The 23,563-nt window shown below is 45.4% G+C and overlaps 2 protein-coding genes across 8 annotated transcripts in view; both read left to right on the top strand.

Annotated features, from left to right (window-relative positions):
- Positions 1-8,622, top strand: part of AK7 (adenylate kinase 7) — a 63,701-nt gene extending 55,079 nt beyond the window's left edge. For all 4 annotated transcript variants that reach the window (XM_077820442.1, XM_077820443.1, XM_077820445.1 and 1 more), the window contains 2 exons: positions 2,267-2,425; positions 8,584-8,622. In XM_077820442.1, the coding sequence (XP_077676568.1) occupies positions 2,267-2,425; positions 8,584-8,622 (198 nt within the window). The remainder of the gene's footprint in view (positions 1-2,266; positions 2,426-8,583) is intronic.
- A 2,917-nt stretch (positions 8,623-11,539) lies between these two features.
- The window catches only part of PAPOLA (poly(A) polymerase alpha), a 97,634-nt gene continuing 85,610 nt past the window's right edge, over positions 11,540-23,563 (top strand). For 2 of the 4 annotated variants that reach the window (XM_077819336.1, XM_077819337.1), the window contains exon 1: positions 11,540-11,801. In XM_077819336.1, coding sequence (XP_077675462.1) covers positions 11,794-11,801 — 8 coding nt within the window. In that variant the 5' untranslated portion in view covers positions 11,540-11,793. The remainder of the gene's footprint in view (positions 11,802-23,563) is intronic. The other 2 variants (XR_013346427.1, XM_077819338.1) reach the window with 1 other exon arrangement.

Here is a 23,563-nt window from a genome sequence, read left to right on the forward strand (position 1 = left end):
TTCACGAATGCTTACCTTATGTTTCTCGTTCCAGTAGAGTACTGGAGTCGACTGGAGAGCAATCTGCGGTTGATTTAGCGGGTCTTCACTAGACACGCTAAATCAACTCCCAGTGGATCGATCGCCACAGCAGCAATCCACAGTAAGCGTAGACATGCCCTGGCTAACACCACACTCTGTTCAGCTGCTTCAAGTGCCCCAGTGCAACGGTTCTCCCAAGTGGGGGACAGTAGAGCAGATCTGGCCAGGCATATTCTCCAGCTCTGTTTCACAGGCTTTGTATTTGGTGCCCTTTATTTAATCTCCATCCACTGAAGACTTTCCTCCTCCAGAAGATTGCACACTTTCCTTCTTGGAGGAATTGTTTTCCCTATCCCACAGAACTTGAAAGATCCTGCTATAATCGCTTTCCTCACCACTAAACTTTTAGCAGGTCTTTGTTTTTGCCTTCTTCCCTTCCTCTCTTCCCTCATCTGCATAGTCTTGGATGCCACCATTTCAGGCTGAGGTGTTCATGTGGGCACTCTATCAGTGCTTTAATGCACTGGAGTTACTGGTAATATGCTTAGCTCTTCTTGCCTGGGAACCACTGCTAGCTCAACACTGTGTCTTAGTCCAGTGTGACAAACAAGCTCCAGTGGCGTATGTAAACTGACAAGGGGCACTCACAGCCCTCAGCTCCTGTCAGAAGCCTTCTGCTTTTGTGTTTAGGCAGAATTCCATATTTCTTTCCTTATAGCAGTCATCATCAGGGGCAAGGAGAATGTCTCAGAAGTTGGTCTTAGCAAAGCATCTCATATTTTGAAACAATGTTTGCATCCCCAGCACATTGCAGTTGAAGTATCTGCAAAGTTCTGATATCTTATTAGAGACAAACCAGTTGAACAAATGCCCCAGATTTTGGTGCCAAGTAGAGCCCTTGCTATCTCTCCACACATCTTCATTTTTTTTCCGGATTAAGCAGTGTTTTGCCTTCCCCTAGAGCTTGTCTTAAAGCATAATGTGGACTCTTATGTTAATGAACCAACTGTCTTATCTATGCACTGTCTAAAGGCTTCAACCACTCAGAAGTGAAAACTCCACACTGAATATAAAGTGAGTGCTCAAGTTTAACCTATATAATACAAAAGCACTTTGGAATTCTAAATAACTATCAATCTGCTCTAAGGACAGTAACAAGAAGAAGGCTACATTCAACACCTCCATTTCCCTCTGGGTAAAGGTTCACATGCCATCTATGTCCATGCTCACAAACCACATCCAAAGCTTGTCAAATGTCACTTCTGAGCTATTACAGACAAGGTGGCTGAGGTGATATCTTAGTAGACCAACTTCTGTTGGTGAAAGACAAGCTTTCAAGCTTACACAGAGCTCTTTCGTGACCTGAAGAGTCTGTGTAAGCTTGAAAGCGTGTTTCTTTCACCAACAGAAGTTGGTTCACTAAAAGGGTATTCTTACCCACTCTGTCTCTCATATGCTGGGACCAACACTGCTACAACACTGCAAACTCCTGAGGTATGTCAACCATGTGGACTTGGAAACCTGAAATATCTGCTTCTTTGATTTAGAAGGCCGGCATCTAGGCCTCCTCTCACCCATTCATCAGCCATTACTGTATGAACCTGACTCTTGTGCCAGTTTTTGAATGGGAAAGAGCCATCTGCTGAGTTCTCCAGAGTTTCTACTGTTTGCTATATCCACTAATAACCCAGGCTACTGCTGGGAAAGAAAGGACTGTAACAAACTTAAGGCTAACTTCAGCAGCTGTAAGAAGGTGCAACTCCATTGGCACTTTAAAAAAAAAACCACAACCTTGTATGAGCTGTTCTGTAGAACCATCCAGTAAGATCAAAGGGTTCTCTGTGAAGTTCAAAACAGTGCCCAAAAAGGACTCAAGAAGTTTCTGGCACATGCAAAAAGAACTGTTGGTTTTTTGCCTGGGACTTGCAAACATTTTCACCTTTTGGCAACAGGAGCAATGGAAAACATCTTTAGACTTTAGATAGAGAGGAAAATCAAAAGAAACAGTCGAAGGGAGATGGTCTCATTCTTCACTGGACTGAATCCTTTTCTTCTTTCCTCCTTCCCTCCCACCCTTGTGCCCCATCCTTCTAATACAAGAACCCAGGTACAAATTGTTCAAACATTTTAAAGAAATTACCAGTATTTCTAACTGATCATGTTTTTCCTACAAGCCACCATTCTAGATTTTTGGCAAATGCTATTTAATAGAATTGAAATTTTTAAAAATTATTATTACTTCTAGAATAAATGTCTAGAGGAAGTGAAGAGGCAGGAACAGGAATTACTTGAAGCCCAGTCCATTCCTCTAAGGAACTACTTAATGAAGAATGTCATGCCAACACTTATGCAAGGGCTGAATGAATGTTGCAAGATCAGGCCTGATGATCCAGTTGACTTCCTGGTAAGATAATTATTGTTTTCTCAGATACCTTTGACAAGGCCCAAAGGAAAAGTGCAATAAAACAGTAGCATCTCTTTGGGTATGTATACGCTACGGAATAAGGTCGAATTTATAGAAGTCGTTTTTTTAGAAATCGGTTTTATATATTCGAGTGTGTGTGTCCCCACAGAAAATGCTCTAAATGCATTAAGTGCATTAACTCGGCGGAGTGCTTCCACAGTACCGAGGCAAGCGTCGACTTCCGGAGTGTTGCACTGTGGGTAGCTATCCCACAGTTCCCACAGTCTTCACTGCCGATTGGAATTCTGGGTTGAGATCCCAATGCCTGATGGGGCTAAAACATTGTCACGGGTGGTTCTGGGTACATGTCGTCAGGCCCCCGTTCCCTCCCTCCCTCCGTGAAAGCAAGGGCAGACAATCGTTTCGCGCCTTTTTTCCTGAGTTACCTGTGCAGACGCCATACCACGGCAAGCATGGAGCCCGCTCAGGTAACCGTCACCCTATGTCTTCTGGGTGCTGGCAGACGCGGTACTGCATTGCTACACAGTAACAGCAACCCATTGCCTTCTGACAGCAGACGGTGCAATATGACTGGTAGCCGTCATCGTCACGTCCGAGGTGCTCCTGGCCACATCGGGCAGGAGCACCTGGGCAGACATGGGCGCAGGGACTAAATTTGGAGTGACTTGACCAGGTCATTCTCTTTAGTCCTGCAGTCAGTCCTATTGAACCGTCTTATGGTGAGCAGGCAGGCGATACGGATTGCTAGCAGTCGTACTGTACCATCTTCTGCTGGGCAGGCAAGAGATCAGGATGGATAGCAGTCATATTGCACCATCTTCTGCCGAGCAGCCATGAGATGTGGATGGCATGCAGTCCTTCTGCACCGTCTGCTGCCAGCCAAAGATGTACAAGATAGATGGAGTGGATCAAAACAAGAAATAGACCAGATTTGTTTTGTACTCATTTGCTTCCCCTCTCCCCCCCCCCGTCTAGGGGACTCATTTCTCTAGGTCACACTGCAGTCACTCACAGAGAAGGTGCAGAGAGGTAAATCTAGCCATGTATCAATCAGAGGCCAGACTAACCTCCTTGTTCCAATAAGAACAATAACTTAGGTGCACCATTTCTTATTGGAACCCTCCGTGAAGTCCTGCCTGAAATACTCCTTGATGTAAAGCCACCCCCTTTGTCAATTTTAGCTCCCTGAAGCCAACCCTGTAAGCCATGTCGTCAGTCGCCCCTCCCTCCGTCAGAGCAACGGCAGACAATCATTCCGCGCCTTTTTTCTGTGCGGACGCCATACCAAGGCAAGCATGGAGGCCGCTCAGCTCACTTTGGCAATTAGGAGCACATTAAACACCACACACATTATCCAACAGTATATGCAGCACCAGAACCTGGCAGAGTGATACCGGGCGAGGAGGCGACGTCAGCGCGGTCACGTGAGTGATCAGGACATGGACACAGATTTCTCTGAAAGCATGGGCCCTGCCAATGCATGCATCATGGTGCTAATGGGGCAGGTTCATGCTGTGGAACGCCGATTCTGGGCTCGGGAAACAAGCACAGACTGGTGGGACCGCATAGTGTTGAAGGTCTGGGACGATTCCCAGTGGCTGCGAAACTTTCGCATGTGTAAGGGCACTTTCATGGAACTTTGTGACTTGCTTTCCCCTGCCCTGAAGCGCATGATGAGAGATGAGATGAGACCAAGATGAGAGCAGCCCTCACAGTTGAGAAGCGAGTGGCAATAGCCCTGTGGAAGCTTGCAATGCCAGACAGCTAGCGGTCAGTTGGGAATCAATTTGGAGTGGGCAAGTCTACTGTTGGGGCTGCTGTGATGCAAGTAGCCCACGCAATCAAAGATCTGCTGATATCAAGGGTAGTGACCCTGGGAAATATGCAGGTCATAGTGGATGGCTTTGCTGCAATGGGATTCTCTAACTGTGGTGGGGCCATAGACGGAACCCATATCCCTATCTTGGCACCGGAGCACCAAGCCGGCGAGTACATAAACTGCAAGGGGTACTTTTCAGTAGTGCTGCAAGCCCTGGTGGATCACAAGGGACGTTTCACCAACATCAACGTGGGATGGCCGGGAAAGGTACATGACGCTCGCATCTTCAGGAACTCTGGTCTGTTTCAAAACCCCTTAATGCCATGGCTCATGAAGCCGTACACAGGCAGCCTGGACAGTAGTCAGGAGCTGTTCAACTACAGGCTGAGCAAATGCAGAATAGTGGTAGAACGTGCATTTGGATGTTTAAAGGCGCGCTGGCGCAGTTTACTGATTCGCTTAGACCTCAGCGAAACCAATATTCCCACTATTATTACTGCTTGCTGTGTGCTCCACAATATCTGTGAGAGTAAGGGGGAGACGTTTATGGCGGGGTGGGAGGTTGAGCAAATCGCCTGGCTGCTAGTTACACGCAGCCAGACATCAGGGCGGTTAGAAGAGCACAGGAGGGTGCGGTATGCATCAGAGAAGCTTTGAAAACAAGTTTCATGACTGGCCAGGCTATGGTGTGAAAGTTCTCTTTGTTTCTCCTTGATGAAACCCCCCGCCCCTTGGTTCACTCTACTTCCCTGCAAGCTAACCACCCTCCTCTCCTCCCTTTAATCATTGCTTGCAGAGGCAATAAAGTCATTGTTGCTTCACATTCATGCATTCTTTATTCATTCATCTCACAAATAGGGGGATGACTACCAAGGTAGCCCAGGAGGGGTGGTGGAGGAGGGAAGGAAAATGCCACACAGCACTTTAAAAGTTTACAACTTTAAAATTTATTGAATGCCAGCCTTCTTTTTTTGGGGCAATCCTCTGTGGCGGAGTGGCTGGTTGGCCGGTGGCCCCCCCACCGCGTGCTTGGGCGTCTGGGTGTGGAGGCTATGGAACTTGGGGAGGAGGGCGGTTGGTTACACAGGGGCTGTGGTGGCAGTCTGTGCTCCAGCTGCCTTTGCTGCAGCTCAACCATACACTGGAGCATACTGGTTTGGTCCTCTAGCAGCCTCAGCATTGAATCCTGCCTCCTCTCATCACGCTGCCGCCACATTTGAGCTTCAGCCCTGTCTTCAGCCCGCCACTTACTCTCTTCAGCCCGCCACCTCTCCTCCCGGTCATTTTGTGCTTTCCTGCACTCTGACATTATTTGCCTCCACGCATTCGTCTGTGCTCTGTCAGTGTGGGAGGACAGCATGAGCTCAGAGAACATTTCATCACTAGTGCGTTTTTTTTTTCTTTCTAATCTTCACTAGCCTCTGGGAAGGAGAAGATCCTGTGATCATTGAAACACATGCAGCTGGTGGAGAAAAAAAAAGGGACAGTGGTATTTAAAAAGACACATTTTATAAAACAGTGGCTACAGTCTTTCAGGGTAAACCTTGGTGTTAACATTACATACATAGCACATGTGCTTTCATTACAAGATCGCATTTTGCCTCCCCCCACTGCGTGGCTACCCCCTCAACCCTCCCCCCTCCCAGTGGCTAACAGCAGGGAACATTTCTGTTCAGCCACAGGCAAACAGCTCAGCAGCAACGGGCTCCTCTGAATGTCCCCTGAAGAAAAGCATCCTATTTCAACCAGGAGACCATGAATGATATCTCACTCTCCTGAGGATAACACAGAGAGATAAAGAACGGATGTTGTTTGAACGCCAGCAAACATACACTGCAATGCTTTGTTGTACAATGATTCCCGAGTACGTGTTACTGGCCTGGAGTGGTAAAGTGTCCTACCATGAAGGACGCAATAAGGCTTTGCAAAGGCTTTGGGAGTACATCCAGGAGAGCCGTGAATGCCAGGGCAAATTAATCCTTTCACATGCTTGCTTTTAAACCATGTATAGTATTTTAAAAGGTACACTCACCGGAGGTCCCTTCTCTGCCTGCCAGGTCCAGGAGGCAGCTTTGGGTGGGTTCGGGGGGTACTGGCTCCAGGTCCAGGGTGAGAAACAGTTCCTGGCTGTCGGGAAAACCGGTTTCTCCGCTTGCTTGCTGTGAGCTATCTACAACCTCCTCCTCATCATCATCTTCTTCGTCCCCAAAACCTGCTTCCGTGTTGCCTCCATCTCCATTGAAGGAGTCAAACAACACGGCTGGGGTAGTGGTGGCTGAACCCCATTAAAATGGCATGCAGCTCATCATAGAAGCGGCATGTTTGGGGCTCTGACCCGGAGCGGCCGTTCGCCCCTCTGGTTTTCTGGTAGGCTTGCTTCAGCTCCTTAAGTTTCACGCAGCACTGCTTCGGATCCCTGTTATGGCCTCTGTCCTTCATGCCCTGGGAGATTTTGACAAAGGTTTTGGCATTTCGAAAACTGGAACGGAGTTCTGATAGCACGGATTCCTCTCCCCATACAGCGATCAGATCCAGTACCTCCCATTCAGTCCATGCTGGAGCTCTTTTGCGATTCTGGGACTCCATCATGGTCACCTCTGCTGATGAGCTCTGCATGGTCACCTGCAGCTTGCCACGCTGGCCAAACAGGAAATGAGATTCAAAAGTTCGCAGTTCTTTTCCTGTCTACCTGGCCAGTGCATCTGAGTTGAGAGTGCTGTCCAGAGTGGTCATAATGGAGCACTCTGGGATAGCTCCCGGAGGCCAATACCGTCAAATTGTGTCCACAGTACCCCAAATTCGACCCGGCAAGGCCGATTTAAGCGCTAATCCACTTGTCGGGGTGGAGTACGGAAATCAATTTTAAGACCCCTTTAAATCGAACTAAAGGGCTTCATCGTGTGGACGGGTGCAGGTTTACATCGATTTAACGCTGCTAAATTCGACCTAAAGTCCTGGTGTAGACCACGGCTTAGATAGCAAAGGCTTATGAAATCAAAGAAAGAGCCCAGTTCTCTTCCAATTGACATCAGTGGCAAATTCCAGTTATCTTAAACAGCAGCTGAAGGAGGCCCAAACTCAAATTGCTACTGTTCAGGAGACCAAGAGTTGTTATGAAAGTAGAACATACAGAAACCTAATCTTTTTGGACTGGATTGGCACCTTAGAAACAACCCAATAAGGGATGGCATGTAGCTGCACTGCCCAGGAGTATGGGAGGGATTCTCACAATTTGGTCCTGGCTCACCCTCTGTATCAGCTGAGCTGTACTGGCCGGTATACTGGGATGGGAGGTTGGGCCTCTACTCCCTACCCACCACACAGGATCTCCAAAGCAGGTTGCTCAAACAGGGAAATAAGGAGGGGCCTTATGCCTCCTTAATACCCTGCACAAACACACAGCCAAGCTCCCAAGTGAGCCATAAAAGAGGATGAGCAGAATTACTGCCATCCTGGTGATCTTACCTAATTTTCCACTAAACCATATATAAAAACTATTTGCATGGAGGAAAGGGGAAATATTAACGGATGCTTCCTCTAAGGGCTCATCTACATTTAAGAGCGCTGCAGCTGCGCCCTTGTAACACTTAGGCTATGTCTACACTATAGAGCTTGCACTAGTACAGCTGCACCACAGTAAGTTTGCTTGTGTAGCTACTCTATGCCTTAGTGAAGCTATATTGATGGGAGAAGCCCTCCTATCAACATAGCACTGTCTATACTGGGAGTTTGGTCAGTATAACTGCATCACTCAGGAGTGTGAATTTTCTACGCCCCTAAGTGACGTAGTTATACCAACATAAATTTGCAGTGTAGACCAGGGTTTAGTCAAGGCTTAGAATGAATGCATCCGTTTTGTGCTACTGTGGGCAGTATATAATGTCCTTACATTGTTGCTGTCTGCCCAATGATGTACAGAATCAGAATGATATCCATCTATAGGGAGAAGGGAGGGCTCTCAGTCTATTAAGAATAAGAATTATGATCTACATTAAGGAAAAAAATGAGAAGATGTACACATTCCTGGATTTTCATCTTTATGGGGAAGGACAATGTGGCCTCAGTAATAGGTGATACAATCTTTGTTTGCTTGAAGTACTTGTACACTTTGTGTAAAGAGGGGTGATAGTATCAAAAAATGTCATAGAAATTGATGGCATATCTATCAGGGCTTACAGCTTTACCATCTTGGAGCTTGGATTTTGTTTAAAGTGGCATCATCCTCTAAACTTCTGTTAATTTGGGGAAGTTTAAAATTGAACACTTAGAGTCTGTAAAACTGTTACCTTTACTTTTTGTCAATCTTTTTTGTCTATAGGCAGAATATCTCTTCAAGAACAATCCTGAAATGGAATGAAAGACTACTGACAGATGTAAAACCCCAGCACATCATCACACTAATGAAAAGGCAGAACATTTCTAATGTATTTTACAAAAAAATTGATTACATTGAAACTATTTTCTTTATATTTCTTTGTGTAGTTTTCACTTTTATTTCTGACATATTACTTTTACTGCTCATAGTACAGTAGATAGCTTTGCACTCCACTAAATACTCTGTTTATGACCACACCTTAAATTATGCACATATACATCAGAATATTTGTGCATATACCTATTTGAAATGGTGGTCCAAAAGAATCCACTCCATCACCATGGAAGGGCAGCACTGTTGGGAGTATGTTCCTTGCCTCCCATTCTCTAGTGCAGTTGACATGACTAGCACCACCAGCAAATTCTTTTCTGGTTCTCTAGCAAAATGGAAGAAAGAAACAAGGCTATGGGATTCTTTCCCCCAGTCTTTGAAAAGGGGGCAGCTGCTGCTACTGATAAAGGGAAGGAAACAGGAGCATCAAGGACTATCTTTCTACTACTCTCCAAGTGTAAAGCTGCTTCCTCTCCTCTGCTTATTAGGAGACTGTTAAGGCATTAGAAAGGCTTTCAGTCCAGGGGTTTTGAGCACCCTACATGAGGCATAGTGAGCAAGTGGTAATTCTGACCTGGGCTTCACACCCTCTGCCTGTTACACAAGAACAGACAGTGGAGCACACAAAGTGTTGCCATTTGTACCAGATGTGGAAGGATACCAATCCACTAAAGTGACTGGGTAAATGCCTGGTGACCCAATATGGATCTGCCATTAATTTTCTGTGTTGTTTTGGTATTATCAATATTTGGTTTAATAGTCAAAGGATATTCAATATTTCTGTACCATTATTAAATTGTTTTAAGATTCCCATAGAAGCACTTCTTGAAGGAAAATCTAAAGAGTTCCTGGGTTGGTCACAGTTAGTTTCTCAACAATAGTTGGAAGGCTTTCATTTGGTTATTTTGATTTTGTATTTACCTAATGTATATTGTCAAAAAGGCCAAATAAACCATCTGTCTTGAGCTGATGAGGTTTTGATAGTATTCATCTTCAAATATTTTTTATTATAGAAAATGTAACACCTAAACAGAAAGCATGCCTATGGGGGCTGTTTGAAAAGGAAAAGAGAAACAAAAACATCTAACATTTCTAAAAAGGATAATGAACTATTAATACTACATATAATAAATGCAAAATATTTTATTTTTAATATAGGACTTTTATCTATTAATTCTCACTGTGTTCCCATTCAAACACAAAAACTCTTTTTCTGCATGCTAACATAACTTGCACAAGGTCACGTGCCAAGTCAGTGACAGAGCCAGGAACAATGCTTGTATTCTAAACAGACAGATGTTTTGTGGATCTAAAAATCCCATTGACAGCCAATCCAATTATCATTCACCTGGGATTCATTTGGAGACAATTTTTAAACTATTTTTAAATATTTAATAAGTCTTTAGAAGCGTTCAGACAATCTTATAGTGTGAGAGACCTGTGTTTGATAGAAAACTTGATCAAAAGTGAATTTTGGTTTGGACTTTACTGAGACTGACTATCTTCTTCCCAGCAGAAACTCTACTGCATAAATCCCTAAAGAGACTAATAGTTCTTTGCGACAATAAACTGAGTTTCTTTCTTCCTTATGCAGTCCATATTTATTAGGATTTGTTTATGTGAATAAAACAAAGTTTCATACCACACCATTAAATTCTCTTAAACCGTCTTAACGTGACTGCTGCTGAAACGTTAGAAATCTAGGAGGGAATTTTTTTAAAAAATGAGAGAACTCAATCCTTCAACTTTCCAAGGTACAAAAACGGAGTTCCATGCAACATATGCTTGGTGGACCTTCCATACGGCATGACCATAAAAACTTTGATCTGTATGGAGTGCATAAAAAGAGAAACCGAGTAGTCTGAGCACCAGCATGAGAAGCAGGATGGATGGATGGAGTCCTAGTTTTGAATCAGACAATGACTCCCTCTCTGTGTGCGTGGCTTTGCCTTGTTTGCCTCTCTCTCTGTATTTGCAAAAAGGAGTACTTGTGGCACCTTAGAGACTAACCAATTTATTTGAGAATAAGCTTTCGTGAGCTACAGCTCACTTCATCGGATGCTCAGGAAAGCTCATGCTCAAATAAATTGGTTAGTCTCTAAGGTGCCACAAGTCCTCCTTTTCTTTTTGCGAATACAGACTAACACGGCTGCGACTCCGACTATGTGTAAAACGTGTCCCGTCAGACCTACTCACTCCCCAGCAGGGACAGGAGTCTCGTGTGGGTGTGCAGTCTCGGATGCTACGAAACGGGAAGGCGGTCTGATTTGCAAACCCCGACACGCCGCAGGAGGAGCGCTCGGCACAGGCTGCCCCTTTGCTACCCAGAGCTAGCCGCAGTTCTGCCCATCCCCGGGGCCAGGGACCTCCCTGTAAGCTCGCCTACAACGCGCTGTCCGGAAGGCTGTTCCCTCCGCGCCGAGCGCGCTCCTACACTTGTGCTCAGGGCGCGGCTGTCCGTTCGCAGCCTGCCGAGAGCCCGGCTACTGTCACCCGGGGAGGCCGGCATAGCGCCCTCCGCCCAGGGGAGAGCTCACCTACCACCGCTCCGCAACACGTCCCTGCCTCGCGGGGACACCGTCCTCAAAGGGAACGGAACGACAGGCTCACCGGGAGCTCCCCCCCTCCCTCAGGACTCGCCCACCAAGCCTCGTTGGCCGACTCTCCTGCGCGTGCGCTTCCCCTTTCTGGCGGCCGTTAGAACTTTGTTTTCAAAACCTATCGCTGCTCTCCTCTCCCTGTCTAGAACTACAAATCCCGTGTTGTGGGCTAGCTGTGGGTCCAGTGGGCATGCGCCGGAGGCTCTGCGTGTCGTGCGTACGAGGGGAGCGCGTCGTTGCGTAGGCCCCCGTTCTAGAACGTTGCTGTGGTAGCGCCCGGGCGCCATGTTAGGAGGAGGCCGGAGGGGAAGAGGAAGGAGAAGCGGCGGCAGCGGCTAGGCCCAGCGAACAGCTCCCTCCTCCCTCTAGGGTCCGACTCCGGCCCATATCATGCTCACGGCTTCCGCTTCCCGGCGGAACGAGTGACCGGTCCGGAGGCGGCAGCGGGGGAGGAGGAGGGGGACGAAGAAGAGGCGACGGCAGCGGGGGAGCCGGAGAGACGATGCCGTTGTAAGTTGGAACCCAGCAGGGTGTCTCGAAGTCTTGAGCCTTGTTTCCCCCGAGCCTTCTTCCCCAGCGTGGGGCCGGGCTTCCCTCGCCGGCTCGCTCCCCCAAGCCCTTCCCCTACGCAGCGGGACTTCACGCTTTCCCCCTCCCCTGGTCTCCAGACTCTTCCGGTGCCGCAGCGTGAGGGGCCGCGGATTTGCAGCTTCCCGGGCTTCGCTCCCCTTGGCCCCGGTCTTTCTGAGGCCCCCTATGATAGGATGGGAGGGATGAAGGAGTCATGTAGCACCGGCCCCCTACCAGACTCTAGAAGAGCCCATACTTCGTTCTGCCAGGACTCCCTGTAGCCGGCCTCCTTTTCACTGTGAGGGGCCGCGCGGCCTCCGTGCTCAGGCAACCGCGCGGTGGGGGCCGCACGCCTGCCTACCTCCCCCACACACAATGAGGAGTTGAGCGCGGCCTTCAGGCAGCCTCTTCCATAGAAGCGATGCACGCGGAAGGGCTGCTCTTCTACCTCTATTTCTAACCTGTGATTCCGTCGGACTAAGCTGTTGTCCTGCAAATGTTTCTCCAATCTCTCTACTAGACTGGAAAGAAGCAGTTCTGTTCAGGTTACTCTGTAAACCTATGACGTTAGCGCCCCCTGCCCTGTGGGAGCCAGTAGTTAGTAGTCCGTCGTACTCTTCTCTCTCTGCTTCCCACCACCATTCCAGCTCTGAAAAACAGTGGGGTTTGTGCATCTCTTGGCTACAGTTCTTTGGAAGAGCTAGGACTGGTGCTCTGGGTATCTCTTCCTTTGCAGCAGGTTTTTAAGAAACACTGCCCCATCATGCAGCCTAAGAGACAGATGAAGTTTTGCAATTCCTTTGTTTCCTTTTAGCAATTTGAAGGCTCTTGTTTGGCATGGGCCCATTACTGTTGTCTAAATTTAGTGGACACCTGGATATGGGCGGGTAATTAAATATTTTTGAAAGATCAGACATGTTGGTTTACGAACGATTTTTTTGATAGTAATGAGGAAAGACACATGATTCAAACTTAAATAAGGAACTACATGCGCTGTCTTTTTAAATCCCAAGAATGTTTTTTAAAAGAGCAATATTGTATTCCTGCGACGTTAGTTTGATTGCAGTAATATCTAAAGACCCCAGTCAGGAGACCCCACTGTACTAAGCACTATACAAATGTTAGTTTTATTATTTACTTGTATTATGGTAGCGCCTAGGAGCCCCAGGCATAGACCAGAACCCCTTTGTGCACAATGTACAAACACAACATAACACACAAACTGGATACAATTAACTTAGGCTTGAATAAAGACTGGGAATGGATGTGTCATTACACAAAATAAAACTATTTCCCCTTGTTTATTTCCCCTCCTACTGTTCTTGGAAACTGCTGGAAATGGCCCACCTTGATTATCACTCAAAACACCCACCCCACCCCACCCCACCCCCGCTGGTAATAGCTCACCTTTCCTGATCACTCTTGTTATAGTCTGTATAATAACCCCCATTGTTTCATGTTCTCTGTGTATATAAAATCTCCCCACTATATTTTCCACTGTATGCATCTGATGAAATGAGCTGTAGCTCACGAAAGCTTATGTTCTAATAAATTTGTTAGTCTCTAAGGTGCCACAAGTACGCCTTTTCTTTTTATGGATACAGACTAACACAGCTGCTACTCTGAAACATAACACACAGACAGTCCATGCCCCACAGAGCTCAAAGTCATCTTGGATTTAACAGTATACAGCGTGAATAAACAAAGGGTTTCAGTGAGGTAACGGAACACATCAAGGCTATCTTTTACTATTTGGTTGGCGTGAATATACATTTTTTAACTAATACTCAGGTTTTTTCATTACTATCATTATGGTAAGAGTGGCTGACTATATTTGGTTGGGAGTGTACAATATAGGATTTTTTTGCAAGGCTTTTATAAAAAGACCACAAAAAAAGTGGTTCTCATATCCAGTAGATAATTCCATAGTGGGTTTTATGTCTCGAGAAAATAAAATTAAGGTAAGTAATTCTTTTTGTACGTACTCTTCCATTTGTGGATCCATTCTAAAGTTGAACCATTGCACATATAGGTCTCGGAGTAGGTGAGTCCCAAACTTTCACATATAGTACAAGTTTGAGATTATATACATTATTAGTTTATTACTACGCTTTTCTTGATTTATAGGGTTTAACTCTAAAATTGTAAAGTCTTTTCCGGATTGAGTTTGTTATACAGATTTCCATCCTGAGAGAACTTTTTTGCAATAGAAAATGAAGGAATTTAATTTGTTGCTTGGTACAGTTGGACTTCTGTAATATATTATTTTATAGTTTGTTTTGGAAGTGTTAGTAATTTTACAAATAATAATTTTAATCTTAAAAACTTGCACTGTTGATCTCTTAAATGAACTTAGTCTATAAGGTGCCACAGGACTCTAACTGATGTATTGGAGCATGAGCTTTTGTGGGTGAATACCCACTTCGTTGGATGCATCCAACAAAGTGGGTATTCACCCACGAAAGCTTATGCTCCAATACGTCTGTTAGTCTATAAGGTGCCATGGGACTCTTTGCCGCTTTTAGAGATCCAGACTAACACGGCTACCTCTCTGATACTTCAGTGAACTTGTTACTCTGTCTACTTAGAAAAGACTGACAAGTTTTATTTATTAAAAAATCTCTGTAGTAGTACTTTGTATGACTGTAGAATTACTGGGAATTTAAAAATTCATTAGACAGCCATGACTCCAAACAAACTGGTACAATAAAAGTAATCCATAATGTTAATTAATCTCTGAATTTATGAAATGGTACGTCTGACTTATTTTAGGTCAGTAGAGGCATTAGTTAAAATCTCTCACTATTTTGAAAACTTAGCATACTACTTTTCCCTTGATACTTATGCTTTCCTCCTGTTGGATGCAAATAGGCATTAATCTTTATGCCAAGTGGAAAATAATCTACTAATGTTAAATGCAAGTAAGCATTTTCTCACACACACACGTACCACTAGCTCTATCACTGCTATGCAGTCCACTTTCAGAACGTGTGTAGCTAGAGTCACCCTAACTTCTCTATGAACTTCTTGTAGATCTTTTTAGTTTTGCATGATGGTGCCTGGAGACCCCAATAAGGATTTTGCTTCCATTCCAGGAAACCCTGTACAACCAGATTTCCCATGCCCCAAGAGTTATCCCTCTTTAGATTGAGAGCATACAAAAGTGTGTAATCCTAAAAAACCAAAATTCAGTGAACAAAAACTCAGTATAAAGAATAGGAGTACTTGTGGCACCTTAGAGACTAACAAATTTATTTGAGCATAAGCTTTTGTGAGCTACAGCTCACTTCATCGGATGCATTCAGTGGAATATACAGTGGGGAGATTAATATACATAGAGAACATGAAATAATGGGTGTTACCATACACACTGTAACCAGAGTGATCACTTAAGGTGAGCTATTAAGAGCCGGGGGGGGAAGGACCTTTCCTAGTGATAATCAAGGTGGGCCATTTCCAGCAGTTGACAAGAACGTCTGAGGAATGTTGCGGGCGGGGGATAAACATGGGGAAATAGTTTTACTTTGTGTAATGACCCATCCACTCCCAGTCTTTATTCTAGCCTAAGTTAATGGTGTCCAGTTTGCAAATTAATTCCAATTCAGCAGTCTCTCATTGGAGTCTGTTTTTGAAGTCTTTTTGTTTTAATATTGTGACCTTCAGGTCTGAGATCGAGTGACCAGAGAGATTGACGTGTTCTCCAGCTCGTTTTTGTATGTTCTAATTCTTGACATCTGATTTGTGTCCATTTATTCTTTTATGTAGAGACTGTCCAGTTTGACCAATGTACATGGCAGAGGGGCATTGCTGGCGCATGATGGCATATATCACATTGTAGATGTGCAGGTGAACGAGCCTCTGATAGCGTGGCTGATGTGATTAGGCCCTATGATGGTGTCCCCTGAATAGATATGTGGACACAGTTGGCAACAGGCTTCATTGCAAGGATAGGTTCCTGGGTTAGTGGTTCTGTTGTGTGGTGTGTGGTTGCTGGTGAGTATTTGCTTCAGGTTGGGGGGCTGTCTGTAAGCGAGGACTGGCCTGTCTCCCAAGATCTGTGAGAGTGAGGGATCGTCCTTCAGGATAGGTTGTAGATCCTTGATGATGCGTTGGAGAGGTTTTAGTTGGGGGCTGAAAGTGATGGCTACTGGCGTTATTTTCTTTATTGGACCTGTCCTGTAGTAGATGACTTCTGGGTACTCTTCTGGCTCTGTCAATCTGTTTCTTCACTTCAGCAGGTGAGTATTGTAGTTGTAAGAATGCTTGATAGAGATCTTGTAGGTGTTTGTCTGTGTCTGAGGGGTTGGAGCAGTTGTATCGTAGAGCTTGGCTGTAGACAATGGATCGTGTGGTGTGGTCTCGATGAAAGCTGGAGGCATGTAGGTAGGAATAGCGGTCAGTAGGTTTCCGGTATAGGGTGGTGTTTATGTGACCATCGCTTATTAGCACCGTAGCGTCGAGGAAATGGATCTCTTGTGTGGACTGGTCCAGGCTGAAGTTGATGGTGGGATGGAAATTGTTGAAATCATGGTGGAATTCTTCAAAGGCTTCTTTTCCATGGGTCCAGATGATGAAGATGTCATCAATGTAGCACAAATAGAATAGGGACATTAGGGGACGAGAGCTGAGGAAGCATTGTTCTAAGTCAGCCATAAACATGTTGGGATGCTGTGGGGCCATGCGGGTACACAAAGCAGTGCCGCTGATTTGAAGGTATGCATTGTCCCCAAATGTGTAATAGTTATGTGTGAGGACAAAGTCACAAAGTTCAGCCACCAGGTTTGCCGTGACATTATCGGGGATACTGTTCCTGGTGGCTTGTAGTCCATCTTTGTGTGGAATAGTGGTGTAGAGGGCTTCTACATCCATAGTGGCCAGGATGGTGTTTTCAGGAAGATCACCGATGGAGTGTAGTTTCCTCAGGAAGTCAGTGGTGTCTCGAAGATAGCTGGGAGTGCTAGTAGCATAGGGCCTGAGGAGGGAGTCTACATAGCCAGGCAGTCCTGCTGTCAGGGTGCCAGTGCCTGAGATGATGGGGCGTCCAGGATTTCCAGATTTATGGATCTTGGGTAGCAGATAGAATACCCCAGGTTGGGATTCCAGGGGTGTGTCTGTGTGGATTTGTTCTTGTGCTTTTTCAGGGAGTTTCTTGAGCAAATGGTGTAGTTTCTTTTGGTAACGCTCAGTGGGATGAGAGGGTAATGGCTTGTAGAATATTGGTGTTGGAGAGCTACCTAGCAGCCTCTTGTTCATATTCCGACCTATTCATGATGACGACAGCACCTCCTTTGTCAGCCTTTTTGATTATGATGTCAGAGTTGTTTCTGAGGCTGTGGATGGCATTGTGTTCTGCACGGCTGAGGTTATGGGGCAAGTGATGCTGCTTTTCCACAATTTCAGCCTGTGCACGTCAGCGGAAGGACTCTATGTAGAAGTCCAGTCTGTTATTTCGACCTTCAGGAGGAGTCCACCCAGAATCCTTTTTTCTGTAGTCTTGGTAGGAAGGTCTCTGTGGGTTAGTATGTTGTTCAGAGGTGTGTTGGAAATATTCCTTGAGTCGGAGATGTCAAAAATAGGATTCTAGGTCACCACAGAAGTGTGTCATGTTCGTGGGGGTGGAGGGACAGAAGGAGAGGCCCCGAGATAGCCCAGCAGAAGAATCTGTCCTAAGAGTATAGTTGGATGGATTAACAAAGTTGCTGGGTGGGTTAAGGGAACCACTGTTGTGGCCCCCTGTGGCATGTAGTAGTTTAGATAGTTTAGTGTCCTTTTTCTTTTGTAGAGAAGCAAAGTGTGTGTTTTTGTAAAGTCCAGCCACAGGGAAGTTTTGTGTGGAAGGTTGGTTTTTTATGAGAGTATCCAGTTTTGAGAGCTCGTTCTTAATCTTTCCCTGTTTGCTATAGAGGATGTTGATCAGGTGTTCCGCAATTTCTTTGAGAGAGTGTGGCACAAGCTGTCAGCATTGTCTGTGTGGTATGTAGATTGTAATGGATTTTTTACCTTCAGTCCTTTTGGTATGATGTGTCCCTCTGTTTGCATTTGGAAAGGAAGGTGATGTCTGTCTGTATCTGTATGAGTTTTTTTCATGAAGTTGATAGATTTCCGCTCCATACGGCTAAATTCAGTGCCTTGCATAATGACAGGTTTCAGAGTAGCAGCCGTGTTAGTCTGTATTCGCAAAAAGAAAAGGAGGACTTGTGGCACCTTAGAGACTAACCAATTTATTTGAGCATAAGCTTTCGTGAGCTACAGCTCACTTCATCGGATGAATTCAGTGGAAATTAAAGTGGGGAGATTTATATACATAGAGAACATGAAATAATGGGTGTTACCATACACACTGTAACCAGAGTGATCACTTAAGGTGAGCTATTACCAGCAGGAGAGCGGGGGGACAACGACACCTTTTGTAGTGATAGCAGTCTGACCCATTTTTATTTTTATGGTTAAGGCATTCTCAAATACCAAGACAAATTAGAGGATTGGGCCAAAAGAAATGTGATGAGGTTCAACAAGGACAAGTATAGAGTCCTGCACTTAGGACGTAAGAATCCCATGCACCGCTACAGACTAGGGACTGAATGGCTAGGCAGCAATTCTGCAGAAAAGGATCTAGGGATTACAGTGGACGAGAAGCTGGATATGAGTCAACAGTGTGCCCTTGTTGCCAAGAAGGCCAATGGCATTTTGGGGCTGTATAAGTAGGGGCATTGCCAGTAGATCAAGGGACGTGATCGTTCCCCTCTATACGACATTGGTGAGGCCTCATCTGGAGTACTGTATCCAGTTTTGGGCCCCACGCTACAAGAAGGATGTGGAAAAATTGGAAAGCGTCCAGTGGAGGGCAACAAAAATGATTAGGGGACTGGAACACATGACTTATGAGGAGAGGCTGGGGGAACTGGGATTGTTTAATCTGCGGAAGAGAAGAATGAGGGGGGATTTGATAGCTGCTTTCAACTACCTAAAAGGGGGTTCCAAAGAGGATGGATCTAGACTGTTCTCAGTGGTAGCTGGTGACAGAACAAGGAGTAATGGTCTCAAGTTGTAGTGGGGGAGGTTTAGGTTGGATATTAGGAAAAACTTTTTCACGAGGAGGGTGGTGAAGCACTGGAATGCGTTACCTAGGGAGGTGGTGGTATCTCCTTCCTTAGAAGTTTTTAAGGTCAGGCTTGACAAAGCCCTGGCTGGGATGATTTAATTGGGGATTGGTCCTGCTTTGAGCAGGCGGTTGGACTAGATGACCTCCTGAGGTCCCTTCCAACCCTGATATTCTATGATTCTAAGGTACAAACTGGGATTCTGTTTGCAATACTATTAGCTGAAAGTTATATAGCCCTTCTGATTTGATGATCCAGCCTCATAAGCATTTAATTAAGCCCCACAAACACTTGTATGATGTATTTAAGGGATATATAGCTGTCAATCCATTACTTTTGTGACACTCTGGGGTGGAAGGTGAAAGCTGTTTAAAGGAATGCATTTAACTTAAATTTTGTTGAGCGCTTTTATAAAACTGAAGAGCATTAGATGTTTGCACAATTTAAAAAAATATTATGAAATGCTACTTACAAACATAGAATCATAGGATATCATGGTTGGAAGGGACCTCAGGAGGTCATCTAGTCCAACCCCCTGCTCAAAGCAGGACCAATGCCCAACTAAATCATCCTAGCCAGGGCTTTCTCAAGCCTGACCTTAAAAACCTCAAAGGAAGGAGATTCCACCACCTCCCTAGTAACGCATTCCAGTGCTTCACCACCCTTCTAGTGAAAATTTTTTCCTAATATCCATCCTAAACCTCCCCCACTGCAACTTGAGACCATTGCTCCTCGTTCTGTCACCTGCTACCACTGAGAACAGTCTAGATCCATCCTCTTTGGAACCTCCTTTCAGGTAGTTGAAAGCAGCTATCAAATCCCCCCTCATTCTTCTCTTTCGCAGATTAAACAATCCCAGTTCCCTCAGCCTCTCCTCATAAGTCATGTGTTCCAGTCCCCTAATCATTTTTGTTGCCCTCCACTGGACGCTTTCCAATTTTTCCATATCCTTCTTGCAGTGTGCGGCCCAAAACTGAACATAGTACTCCAGATGAGGCCTCACCAATGTCAAATAGAGGGGAATGATCACGTCCCTCGATCTGCAGGCCGTGCCCCTACTTATACAGCCCTAAAATGCCATTGGCCTTCTTGGCAACAAGGGCACACTGTTGACTCATATCCAGCTTCTCGTCCACTGTAATCCCTAGGTCCTTTTCTGCAGAACTGCTGCTGAGCCATTTGGTTCCTAATTTGTAGCAGTGCATGGGATTCTTACGTCCTAAGTACAGGACTCTGCACTTGTCCTTGTTGAAACTCATCACATTTCTTTTGGCCCAAACCTGCTGAGGGTGCAGTCCACGCCATCCTGCAGATCATTAATGAAGATATTGAACAAAACCGGCCCTGGGACCGAGCCTTGGGGCACTCCACTTGATACTGGCTGCCGACTAGACATGGAGCCGTTGATCGCTACCCATTGAGCCTGACAATCTAGCCAGCTTTCTATCCACCTTATAGTCCATTCATCTAGCCCATACTTCTTTAACTTGCTGGAAAGAATACTGTGGAAGACCATATCAAAAGCTTTGCTAAAGTCAAGGAATAACGCATCTAGTGCTTTCCCCTCATCCACAGAGCCAGTTATCTCGTCATAGAAGGCAATTAGATTAGTCAGGCATGACTTGCCCTTGGTGAATCCATGCTGACTGTTCCAGATCACTTTCCTCTCCTCTAAGTGCTTCAGAATTGATTCCTTGAGGACCTGCTCCATGATTTTTCCAGGGACTGAGGTGAGGATGACTGGCTTGTAGTTCCCCGGATCCTCCTCCTTCCCTTTTTTTAGAGATGGGCACTACATTTGCCTTTTTCCAGTCATCCAGCACCTCCCCCGATCGCCATGAGTTTTCAAAGAAAATGGCCAATGGCTCTGCAATCACATCCGCCAACTCCTTTAGCACTCTCGGATGCAGTGCATCCGGCCCCATAGACTTGTGCTCGTCCAGCTTTTCTAAATAGTCTGGAACCACTTCTTTCTCCACAGTGGGCTGATCACCTCCTCCCCATGCTGTGCTGCCCAATGCAGTAGTCTGGGACCTGACCTTGTTCGTGAAGACAGAGGCAAAAAAGCATTGAGTACATTAGCTTTTTCCACATCCTCAGTCACTAGGTTGCCTCCCTCATTCAGTAAGGGGCCCACACTTTCCTTGACTTTCTTCTTGTTGCAAACATACCTGAAGAAACCCTTCTTGTTACTCTTAACATCTTTTGCTAGCTGCAACTCCAAGTGTGATTTGGCCTTCCTGATTTCACTCCTGCATGCCCTAGCAATATTTTTATACTCTTCCCTGGTCATTTGTCCAATCTTCCACTTCTTGTAAGCTTCTTTTTTGTGTTTTAAGCTCAGCAAGGATTTCACTGTTAAGCCAAGCTGGTCGCCTGCCATATTTACTGTTCTTTCTACACATCGGGATGGTTTGTCCCCGTAACCTCAATAAGGATTCTTTAAAATACAGCCAGTTCTCCTGGACTCCTTTCCCCCTCATGTTATTCTCCCAGGGGATCCTGACCATCAGCTCCCTGAGGGAGTCAAAGTCTGCTTTTCTGAAGTCCAGGGTCCGTATTCTGCTACTCTCCTTTCTTCCTTGTATCAGGATCCTGAACTCGACCATTTCATGGTCACTGCCTCCCAGGTTCCCATCCACTTTTACTTCCCCTACTAATTCTTCCCGGTTTGTGAGCAGCAGGTCAAGAAGAGCTCTGCCCCAGTTGGTTCCTCCAGCACTTGCACCAGGAAATTGTCCCCTACATTTTCCAAAAACTTCTTGGATTGTCTGTGCACCGCTGTATTGCTCTCCCAGCAGATATTGAAGTCTCCTATGAGAACCAGGGCCTGCGATCTAGTAAATTCCATTAGTTGATGGAAGAAAGCCTTGTCCACCTCATCCCCCTGGTCTGGTGGTCTATAGTAGACGTCCACCACGACATCACCCTTGTTGCTCACACTTCTAAACTTAATCCAGAGACTCTCTGGTTTTTCTGCGGTTTCGTACCGGAGCTCTGAGCAGTCATACTGCTCTCTCACATACAATGCAACTCCCCCACCTTTTCTGCCCTGCCTGTCCTTCCTGAACAGTTTATATCCATCGGTGACAGTACTCCAGTCATGTGAGTTATCCCACCAAGTCTCTGTTGTTCCAATCACATCATAATTCCTTGACTGTGCCAGGACTTCCAGTTCTCCCTGCTTGTTTCCCAGGCTTCTTGCGTTTGTGTATTGGCACTTGAGATAACTCGCTGATCTTCCCGCTTTCTCAGTATGAGGCAGGAGTCCTCCCCTCTTGCACTCTCCTGTTTGTGCTTCCTCCCGGTATCCCACCTACCTCAGAGCTTTGGTCTCCTTCCCCCGGTGAACCTAGTTTAAAGCCCTCCTCACTAGGTTAGCCAGCCTGCTTATGAAGATGCTCTTCCCTCTCTTTGTTAGGTGGAGCCCATCTCTGCCTAGCACTCCTCCTTCTCGGAACACCATCCCATGGTCAAAGAATCCAAAGCCTTCTCTCCGACATCACCTGCGTAGCCATTTGTTGACTTCCACGATTTGACGGTCTCTACCCGGGCCTTTTCCTTCCACAGGGAGGGATTGATTTTTAAATTTTTAAATATTGAACAATATTTTCCTAGGGGAAATAGCATTCTGAATAACATGATGTTTTAAATCAGATTTCTCGTCCTTATTGTTCCAGAGATAATCTTGTGAATGTGAATCAAAATACTGTTGCAATATCTCTCTTGCTAAGTCCTTCTAATGCTGCATACTCCAATTTATGAATTGGACTTGTAGAGCTCCTACCCACCTCAATTCTACCACAGCTATCACCTTCTAGCAAACAGAAAGCGTTCTCCAGTGCTCTGCCACTTGTATATGGACACCAACCCAGTGATTGTCTCTAAGCTAATTTGATACTATGTCATTTTGATTCTGATGACACATGCAGACTTCCTAGAAGTATGACAGATATTTTCCCCTGGAGCTTATAACATTGCTCTTAGCAGGAATGCAACCTGGTATCTTGTAATGGATATGATAAATACCCCCAAACTTGGTTATTGCAGAGTTAAGGTTGCCCAATGGGGCCTTGTGCTGTTCCAGAATATAGTGTGGCTAAATGTAAACATCTGAAAACTAGGGCATGACCACACCTGCAGTGCAACTTTAACTCTGCCTACTTCCCCCAGGAGCTGGCAGAAGCCACTGGGAATGGCTCAGTAAAGGTGAATAAAAGGTTTGCAAACCACCAAGGGAAGTGTTTAGATTTTTCCATCACTTGGTGGTGTTAAATCAATATTTGACATGTTACTGGAAGATGCCTTAGTCAATCACAAATTACAAGGCTTAATATAGGAGTCACTTTAAAAATCTGTTAATCTACAGTAAGTAGATATGAAGAAAAACTCAAAGAATGTGCTGTTTGTTGGAATTCAAAGCTGTGGAATACAACACTTTATCTGCATGCACTCCAGCTGTGTTCACTGTGTTAGATATAGCTGTATTGATTGTTGGAGGGATAAGTTGAAGCATCTTGGCATGTGAATGTATACCTTGAGAGATAAGTGTGCCTCATTTCTGAACTGAACTTTTTAAATTTGCATCAGTAGGGGCGCACA

The sequence above is a fragment of the Eretmochelys imbricata genome, chromosome 6, assembly GCF_965152235.1.
Source record: "Eretmochelys imbricata isolate rEreImb1 chromosome 6, rEreImb1.hap1, whole genome shotgun sequence".
In the NCBI taxonomy this organism is placed as follows: Eukaryota; Metazoa; Chordata; order Testudines; family Cheloniidae; genus Eretmochelys; species Eretmochelys imbricata.